Source organism: Mus caroli, unplaced genomic scaffold, assembly GCF_978045245.1.
Source record: "Mus caroli unplaced genomic scaffold, Mus_caroli_1 scaffold_8, whole genome shotgun sequence".
Classification (NCBI taxonomy): Eukaryota; Metazoa; Chordata; class Mammalia; order Rodentia; family Muridae; genus Mus; species Mus caroli.
In genome coordinates, this window is record NW_028227263.1 from 42305461 (window position 1) to 42316287 (window position 10827).

The 10827-nt window shown below is 41.5% G+C and overlaps 1 protein-coding gene across 1 annotated transcript; it reads right to left on the reverse strand.

Annotated features, from left to right (window-relative positions):
* Positions 1–8682: 8682 nt before the first annotated feature.
* Positions 8683–10827, reverse strand: LOC110298874 (olfactory receptor 52D1). The gene is made up of 2 exons (XM_021168395.2): positions 10809–10827; positions 8683–9686 (listed from the first exon to the last, which is right to left on the reverse strand). Exons 1-2 carry the CDS (start codon positions 10825–10827, stop codon positions 8683–8685), a joined length of 1023 nt encoding a protein of 340 aa, XP_021024054.2.

Below are 10827 nucleotides of genomic sequence, written 5' to 3' on the forward strand. Positions count from 1 at the left end.
CCTCTGAGAGGGTACTCCCCACCACACCATCAGCCTCCCCATTCCCTGGGGTCTCAAGTCTCTCAAGGATTAAGCACATCTTCTCCTACAGAGGTCAGACCATATAGACCTCTGCTACATATGTGCCAGTGACCTTGGACCAGCCTGTGCATGCTCCTGGTTGGTAGCTCAGTCTCTGGGAGCTCCCTGGGCTCTAGGTTAGCTGAGACTGCTGGTCTTCCTACAGGATCATGATCCCTTTCAGCTTCTTTAATCCTTCCCCTCATTTAGCTATAGGGGTTCCTGACTTCATTTCAATGGTTGGGTTTAAGTATCTGCCTCTGGTCAGTCAGCTGCTGATAGCGGCTCTCAGAGGACAGCCATGCAGAGGATCCTGTGGGTAAGCACATCGTAGCACAGTAGTGTCAGACCTTTTATCCCTCCCTTCCCCCATGAGATGGACCACCAATTGGACCTGTCATTGGGCCTCATTTCCTTTAGTCTCGTCTCCATTTTTGTCCCTGCAGTTCTTTCAGACAGGAACAATTCTGGATCAGGAATTTTGACTGTGGGCTAATAACCGTGTCCCTCCACTTGAGGTCCTGTCTATCTACTGGAGGTGGACTCTGAGTTCCCTTTCTCTAGTGTTGGGCATTTTGGCTCTGGTCACTCCTAATGCGTCCTGAGAGTGTCTTACCCCTGGGCCTCTGGTACTTTCTATAGGGTCCCCCTATCTCCCAGTTCCTAAGGCTGCTTATTTATATTCATTTTTTTGGCCCTCTGGGCTTCTCTCCTGTCCCCTCCCCCCATATCTAACATGTTCCCCTTTTCCTCGCCCCCTTCCCCTCTCCCACTCAGGTCAGGTCTCTCCCTCCCTCTGCCTCCTGTGATTATTTCCTTCCCTCTTCTAAGTGGGATTGAAGCCTCGTTACTTGGGCATTTCTACTTGTTAAAGTTCTTATGCTCTGTAGGTTGTATCCTAGGTGTTCTGTATATTTTGACTAATATTCACTTATCAGTGAGTACATACCATGCATGTCCTTTTGGGTCTGAGTTACCTAACTCAGGATGATGTTTTCTAGTTCTATCCATTTGCCTGTAAAATTCATGATGTATTCATTTTCAATAGCTGAATAATATTGACAAATTGGCAACCTACAGATTGGGAAAAAAAAAATCTTCACTACACCTGCATCTGACTGAAGGCTAATGTCCAAAATGTATAAAGAACTCAAGAAATTAACCTCCAAAAACCAAATAACCTAATTAAAAAATGGTGTACAAAGCTAAAAAGAGAATTTACAAAAGAAGAATCTCAAATGGCTGAAAAACACTTAAAGAAGTGTTCAAGTTCTTAGTAATCAGAGAAATGCAAATCCAAATGATCCTAAAATTCCACCTCACTCCATCATAGTGGCCAAGATAAAATACCCAAGTGACAATACATGCTGGTGAGGATGTGGAGAAAGAGGAACACTCATTCCTCCATTGCTGGTGGTATTGCAAACTGCTACAACCACTCTGGGAATCAATCTGTCAGATCTTCAGAAAATTGGAAATAGTTCTACCTGAAGACCCAGCTATACTACTCTTAGGCATATACCCAAAAGATGCCCTACCATGCCACAAGAACACATACTCCACCATGCTCATAGCAGCCTTATTTGTAATAGCCAGAAGCTGGAAACCTAGGTGTCCCTCAACTGAAGAACGAATACAGAAATAAATCTTAAAAACAAAAACCAAAAACACCCCCCCAAACAAATAGGATACCATATCTACAGAGTGGGAGCAAGAGGTGAGTCTTAAGGGTCTTGTCTTTGGGTGAGAGGACAATGATACAGAGATCTTGCTCTGGTTTCCTCTTGCGATCTTCATAATCTCTACAGAGAGAATTCAGAGGAGACATACAGAATGCAACTCGTTAAAAATGGGTATACTATCAATGCTGAGAGTGGGCAGAGCACCAATGGGTTCTTGCTGAGGAATACAATCTAAAGAATGGATAATGACTGGAATAACAAAAAACCTAGGATAGCAAAAACTCTTCTCAAGGATAAAAGAACCTCTGGTGGAATCACCATGCCAGACCTAAAGCTCTACTACAGAGCAATTGTGATAAAAACTGCATGGTACTGGTATAGTGACAGACAAATAGACCAATGGAATAGAATTGAAGACCCAGAAATGAACCCACACACCTACGGTCACTTGATCTTCGACAAGGGAGCTAAAAACATCCAGTGGAAGAAAGACAGCATTTTCAACAAATGGTGCTGGCACAACTGGTTGTTAACATGTAGAAGAATGCGAATCGATCCATTCCTATCTCCTTGTACTAAGGTCAAGTCTAAGTGGATCAAGGAACTTCACATAAAACCAGAGACACTGAAACTTATAGAGGAGAAAGTGGGGAAAAGCCTTGAAGATATGGGCACAGGGGAAAAATTCCTGAATAGAACAGTAATGGCTTGTGCTGTAAGATCGAGAATTGACAAGTGGGACCTCATGAAACTACAAAGCTTCTGCAAGGCTAAAGACACCATCAATAAGACAAAAAAACCACCAACAGATTGGGAAAGGATCTTCACCTATCCTAAATCAGATAAGGGACTAATATCCAATATATATAAAGAACTCAAGAAGGTGGACTCCAGAAAGTCAAATAACCCCATTAAAAAATGGGGCTCAGAACTGAACAAAGAATTCTCGCCTGAGGAATACCGAATGGCAGAGAAACACCTGAAAAAATGTTCAACATCCTTAATCATCAGGGAAATGCAAATCAAAACAACCCTGAGATTCCACCTCACACCAGTCAGAATGGCTAAGATCAAAAATTCAGGTGACAGCAGTTGCTGGCGAGGATGTGGAGAAAGAGGAACACTCCTCCATTGTTGGTGGGATTGCAAGCTTGTACAACCACTCTGGAAATCAGTCTGGCGGTTCCTCAGAAAATTGGACATAGTACTACCGGAGGATCCAGCAATACCTCTCCTGGGCATATATCCAGAAGATGTCCCAACCGGTAAAAAGGACACATGTTCCACTATGTTCATAGCAGCCCTATTTATAATAGCCAGAAGCTGGAAAGAACCCAGATGTCCCTCAACAGAGGAATGGATACAGAAATTATGGTACATTTACACAATGGAGTACTACTCAGCTATTAAAAAGAATGAATTTATGAAATTCCTAGCCAAATGGATGGACCTGGAGGGCATCATCTTGAGTGAAGTAACACAATCACAAAAGAACTCACACAATATGTATTCACTGATAAGTGGATATTAGCCCAAAACTTAGGATACCCAAGATTTAAGATACAATTTGCTAAACGCATGAAACTCAAGAAGAATGAAGACCAAAGTGTGGACACTGTGCACCTTCTCAGAATTGGGAACAAAACACCCAGGGAAGGAGTTACAGAGACAAAGTTCATAGTGGTGATGAAAGGATGGACCATTTAGAGACTGCCGTACCCAGGGATCCATCCCATAATCAACTTCTAAACGCTGACACCATTGCATACACTAGCAAGATTTTGCTGAAAGGACCCAAATATAGCTGTCTCTTGTGAGACGATGCTGGGGCCTAGCAAACACAGGAGTGGATGTTCACAGTCAGCTATTGGATGTATCACAGGGCTCCCAATGGAGAAGCTAGAGAAAGTACCCAAGGAGCTAAAGGGATCTGCAACCCTATTGTTGGAACAACATGATGTACTAACTAGAACCCCGGAGCTCTTGTCTCTAGCTGCATATGTATCGAAAGATGGCCTAGTCAGCCATCAATGGAAAGAGAGGCCCATTGGACTTGCAAACTTTATATGCCCCAATATAGGGGAATGCCAGGGCCAAAAGAATGGGAATGGGTGGATAGGGAAGTGGGGGGGCGCTATGGGGGACTTTTGGGATAGCATTGGAAACGTAATTGAGGAAAATATGTAATAAAAATATTAAAAAAAAAAACAAACAACAACAACAACAAAAACAAACAAAAAATGTTGCTCTTATGGACATTGAATTAATGTAGGCAAACTGTTTCATTTATGCCTTTTGAAATAATGTTCAATAAATATTTACTTAGTTTTGAAAAAAAAAAAAAAAAAAAAAGAATGGATAATGACCAGAGAGGCTACAGTGCCAACCTACATGCTTAGGTAGTCTTTGTCTCACAGTCCTCAAAATATGTTTTTTCTGCCCAGGTAATGGGTCTACTTGGTTAGCTCTTAAGGTATATCTTTATTCTTTGTCAGAAAGCCAATGGGAAAATAGTAACCCGAGGATCTTCTGGCCAATTGACAATGTCATTTCTCCACCAAGGACCCAAGGTAATACTCACCCCTCTTTCTTTTGATCATCAACCAGAGCCTTACTGTTTCACGTCTTGATTTTATCAGGCGCTGATTACCAAAGGTCTATCTTCAAGCCTGTTGGCATTAGCCTGCTACCTAAGAGGAGGACTGGTTTTTCTTTTTCAAATCCTGCATATACATACTGAAATATGCATATGCATACTATGCATATACAGGAGGTGAGGGTGTATATAAGAAAGAGACTTGGGGGTGGTGGTGGCATGAAGATGGACTATGGCTTTCTTAAGGATTGGAGAATTTGATAACCTCATCAGGGCTGAATCATGAGAACTGATTCTAGAAAGTCTCCAATTGTGCAAATTAAAAGTGTGAGACTTACAAAAAAAAAAAAGGAACAAAAGGGAAGAATGAAAAAAAAGGAAAGAAAGGAAGGAAGGAAGGAAGGAAAGAAGAAAAGAAGGGAAGAAGGGAAGAAGGGAAGAAGGAAGGAAGGAAAGAAGGAAAGAAGGAAAGAAGGAAAAGAAAAGCACACTCGATAGTACTGAGTCCCAGTTTAGGTTTATTATAAACCAACTTCATTGATTCCTATGTAAGAGTAGGGACTTCTCAAGGTGCCTAGGACTCCAGTGTGGCCTGGCTTACTTAGCAGGTTGAAGCAGTTACAGGTGCTCTGGGAATGGAGACCTTTGTCCAGCCTCAAGGTTTGGATTTCTTCACTCACAGGAACACAGTTTTAAGGAAGTCTGTTGTGAACAATGGGTTATGGTCTCTGGGAAGTGGCACCTCTGGAAACTTTCTTTTGTCAACATTCAACCTCACTTCTCTAACTTCCATCATAACTGAGTGGTATGCTCCATCACCATGTTATTTTCAGATTAGTTCATACGACTCCCCCAAGGGAGTTTATGCTGGGATCTTTGATCTATGCCTTGCTTTTGAGGCAACTTAGACATTTTAGCCAGTTCCCCATGCCTTTTCACCAATCCCCCCCTGTCTTTCTGCACTGCACATTTTTCTTCCTGTCTTTTCTGTACACTTTAATCTTCTGCTTCAAGTTCCCTGTACCAAGACACAAGGCCCTAGCTCCTGGTGGCTCCTGGTGTATGAACTTGTATATACAATTTAACATCGAACTTATTTCACCTGTGGATATTATGACAATTATCCCTCAATTGCCTTCCTGGCTAAAAATAGTGCTTCTTTACCTGTGTCCTGAGTCTATGGATGAGCAGTCTCTGTGTAAACAAATGAGAGTTGAGTTACTTAATAATGTCTCAGGACCAGACTATGTGCTAAACACATGCATTTAAGGTACTCATCACACACAGTAACATATTGAAAATACCATTTGTTTATTTATTGACTAAACAAAGATTATTATGCATACCTGTCTGTTGTAACAATTTGGTTACAAATATTAGCTAATTAATTAATTAATTAATTTTTGGTTTTTTGAGACAGAGTTACTCTGTATAGCCCTGGCTGACTCAGAAATCCACCTGCCTCTGCCTCCCAAGTGCTGGGATTAAAGGCATGAGCCACCACTGCCCAGGGATTTATTTATTTTTAATTATTTTATTTACTTATATTCCAGCCATTGCCCCCTCCCCTTCCCACCTTCCACAGTTGCTCATCTCACTCCTCCCCCTTGCCTCCCAGACAGTGTTCCCTCCCCAAGTCTTCCCCTTCCCTGGGGCCTCATGTTTCTCTGGGATTAGGTTCATCTTCTCATACTGAGGACAGACTAGACAGTTCTCTGCTATGTTTGTGCCGGGAGTGGTGGTGGTGGGGGTTCAGACCAGTCTATGTATGCTGCCTCATAGGTGGCTCAGTCTCTGGGAGCTCCCTAGGGTTGGGGTTAGTTGAGACTTTTGGTCTTCTTATAGACTCACCAGCCCTCCCCTTCAGCTTCTTCAATCCTTTTTCTAATTCAATCATAAGGAGTCCCCTAGTTCAACCCAATGGCTGGGCATAGGTATCTGCATCTGTCTCAGTCAGCTGCTGGTAGAATCTCTCAGAGATCAGCGATGCTAGGTTCCTGTCTTCAGTCTCTTCTCCATTATTGTCCCTGCAGTTCTTTTAGACAAGAACAGTTCTATGTCTCTGGTTACTGTGGACCTCCTGAGAGGCAGACGGATTGTAAGATGTGGGAGGGCATTGAGCACTGATCTGGCCCGGATCAGGAAGCAGAACAAAAATCATATTAGCTGTTTATTAATTCTCTATTATACCTGCTATGATGCAGCTTTGAATATGAGTGAATCAACAAGGAAATAATCACTATTCTATTTTGTCTTGTCATATAATGAAAGAGTTTTTTTTGAAAAAAGATCTTTGAAACTCTTTACAATATATTCTGATCATGCTTTGCATACCCCAATCCTCCCCATTTTATCTCCCACCCAACCCCACACCTTCATTCTCTTTCTCTTTAGAAAAAAAAAAAAACAGGCAAGCCACCCAACCAAACTTAAAAAAAAATGGAAAAATGTATGAAACAAAACCAGACATACAAAAACAAAACCCATAAAAGCACAAAACCAGTAATCACAATACATAAGCAAAAGCCCAATCAGATAAAAAATGCACAAGCCAAGATGTATGAGACAAAAATCATCTACAAAAATGTCACTGAGTTCATTCTGTGTTGGCCAAGAACTGATGAGCATAGTGCCTGTCTATCCTTAAATGTGGTTTATATAGCCAGTGAGCATCCATAGAAGAAAACGAATTTTTCCTTTGAAAGCACATGCCAATTTGAGATGACTTCTTGTTTAAGGATGGGAGATAAGAAATGTGTAGCTCTTCATTAATTGAATTAGTATTAACTAGATATCATCAACTACTATCTTTCACAATTGAGTATTTGTGTTGTTTCAGATACTACAACAAACATTTTTCTGAGGTGGAGATGAGTAGGTGGGACATCCTGATTCATGTAGCAAGAAGACTAAGAAACAGAGATTTAAGCTCCTAGATGCCAGGGTCCAGAGCCTATATTATTCCCACCATAGAAGGCTAGATAATATGCTATCTATAAAAATGTGTAACCTTAGGTCTTTTCCTGAATTACAGACGTTTTTTTTTAAACAATCAAAATAACAACAATCATCTATTTGAGCAGCATAAGTGAACTTGTAAATTTTAGACCGAGATTACTGATAGAATCTGATTCAGCTACCCTGAACGTCAGTAACGGGGAACTTCAGGTCTGCAATGAAATAGATCTCAAACTAGAAGCCTGAAGAGAGGATGGGAGGAAACACATTTCACTAGGCATTCATACCTCCTCAAACACCATTGACATATTTCAGATTCATATTGTGGTAATGTAGTTACCACAATAACTCCTTGAAACACAATAATTTTTTAAAAATGAGGCAAAGAAGTTGCTTATTAGTGTTTAGAAAGGTTGTGTTAATTCTTCTTTTTATTTCTTTATTGGACCTTTACAAGAAATGCCCTAAATTTTTCCTTTACTTATTGACATATGAATTTCACAGCTCAGTATGAGTTAGATGTTAATATCACCATTTAATAACTGGCCAAATTAAGACACATGAACACTGAGCATGATGTTCAAAGCTACACAATTAGTAATTAGACAAGTTTAAGTTCAGGTACTGTGACTGGACTTTGAGCTCTAGTTGCTACCTGAAGGGGTAAAATGTCAGAACTTAGATTCAAACTCACACTGAGTTCATTTTTTTAAAGTTTCCCATTGGACTCAGATCCTTTCACAAAACCCAATCTTTTCATAAGGCTGGTAACTGACTTCTTTAGGATGTTGTACCTACATGTGTTACTTAGGGTTACTACTGCTTTGATGAAACACCAAGGCCAAAGCAAGTTGGGGAGGAAAGGGTCTATTTCACTCACAGTTCTCTATGACAGTTCATTAACAAAAGCAGTAAGGGCAGGAACTCAAGCAGAGCAGGAGCTGATGCAGAGGCCATGGAGAAATGCTGCTTACTGGCTTGCTTTCATGGGTTTGCTCAGCCTTCTTTCTTCTAGATCCTGACACCATCAGCACAGGGGTGGTACCACCCATCATGGCCTGAGCTCTCTTTCATCAGTCACTAATTAAGAAAATGTCTGATGGCTGGACGTTATGGATACATTTTCTCAATCAAGGTCCCCTCCTCTCAGATGACTCTAGGTGTGTCAAGCAGACATAAAAGTTATCAGGACGGCACTTCTGAGAGAAGAGTGAAATATCATTCCTCCGGACCATTCAGAATTTCGTTAAAAGTCCCATAAACATGGTCTGTTTAATTTGACCATTAAATTTCCCCTTCATCTCGCCTCTCCTCTTCCTTCCAGAGAGATGATGATATAATGTCCAGAATAATTTGCTTTCCTTTTCTCCAACCTTTGCTCTGACTTCATACTAAGTCCTTCCCCAAGTGAAGCAGTTTTAGAAGCCGACTCCGAATCTCCTTGGTTCTTGCACCGTAGATGATGGGATTGAGCACGGGAGGCACCAGCACATAGAGGTTAGCCAGGAAGATATGCACATGCTTGGGAACTCGATTGTGACCAAAACGGTGGGTAAGGAAGGAGAAGAAAGCAGGTATATAGAAAACCAGAATGACACCAAGGTGAGATCCACAGGTACTCAGAGCCTTGTGTTGAGCATCACGGGATGGAAGACGGAAGACAGCCCGGAGAATGAAGCCATAGGAGATGGCAATGAGGATGGAATCCAGGCCCATGGCCAGCAGAGCCACAGTCAACCCATAGACAATGTTAACAGTAATATTGGCACAGGCAAGCCTAGCAATGCCCATATGCTCACAGTATGTGTGAGTCATGACACGGTGACCACAGTAGGGCAGTCGCCTCAGCAAAAAGATGAAAGGGGAGACAATAGCCACACTACGGACTATCCCAGCAAAGATAATTTGAGCTATGACAGTATGGTTGAGGATGGTTGTATATCTCAGTGGGTTGCAGATAGCTACATATCGATCAAAGGCCATGGCAAGGAGAACCGAGGACTCAAGAGCATAGATAGAGTGGACACAAAACATCTGGGCGAGGCATCCACCAAAGGAAATCTCATTAGCATGGAGCCATAGAATGGCCAACATTTTAGGTACAGTGGTGGAGCTGAGAGCCAGGTCAGTGAGTGAGAGAAGGCAGAGGAAGAGGTACATGGGTGTGTGAAGCACACTCTCTGTCCCAATGATAAGGATGAGGGCAGCATTCCCAAGCAGAGCTACTACATACATGACACAGAAGGGGATGGCAATCCAGAGGTGGGCGAACTCCAGCCCTGGGATCCCAGTCAGGAAGAGAGTGACTGGGAGACTGTCGCTCATGTTGGAGGCTGTTGTCTGTCTTGGCACACGAAGGGCTTTATCCAAGGGGTGACGGCATGCCTGCCCTGAAATTAGGTGTCTGGTTCATTCATGAATTTATAGGCTGAACAATTGCCTGTTCCTCAAGAATCTTTTAAAGCCTCATCTATTTCCTGTATTATTCATCAGTCCTTGTTTTTACAGTCAACACAAGGTAAGTGTTTATGATCCTTAGTGAATATTGTCTGACTTGTCAAATGCTCTGCATACCATCTAGAGGCCTTTAGCCTGCTCTCTTGGATGGATACTTAATTTCCATCACTCATATCCCCCTACACCCCTATCATTTTCAGATTTTTAAACTTTCCTCCTCTATATATCTTTTCTTATTTCAGGGAACTTTCAAGGGACCTTCTGTCTATTTTGCTCCTTAGTCATCTTTACACTCTTGCCTTTTTGATGGGGCCTCCATGTTATCTACATGTTACTTAAAGTTGGTCTTATATATCCAGTTCTGAGTTGGTTCTTTTTACCCCATCCAATGTCATTATTTAATTTTCTATCACTTCCAGAAAAAAACATTTTATTCCATGTCACTTCCTGGTGCCACAATAGCTTTATTTGTTGTCTGAACTTCAGACCCTCTTCCTACTTGCCTGTAAATTTTCACTGATAATGCAGAATAGTTTGGGCTTAGCCCTGCTATTGGCCTGTGGTGAGAGAATCTGGCAAGCTGGAATCACTACAAACTTTTTCCTCTCCTTTTGTTTCAGTACTATACCTGCACAAGATTTCCAATGATTGCTGTGAGATATCTGCCACTCTGTCAGCATCTGTGGCTCAGAGGACTGAGAAGGGTAGCATACAAGCACAGTTAGTTTCTCTTCCATCAAGAAACTGTGAAAGCACATTGAGCTAGCATCCAACTTGTATTCATGGTGGGGGTCCCTTTCCAAATTTGCCTCAGCCTTTTTTGAGTCATGATGGTGACTGGGTTTTGAGGTCTTGCTTAGGCAAATGCAGTTTAGCCAATCTTAGACATCATGCAGTAACTCTGAGTTGTTTGCTTGTTTGTCTTTGTTTTTTTGTTTGTTTGTTTTTCCTAATAAAATACATTTTCTTGGATTCTGATAAGACAAAACAAAACAAAACAAAACAAAACAAAACAAAACAAAACAAAACAAAACAAAACAAAACAAAACTCTTACCTGTGCAAGAGGTATCCAT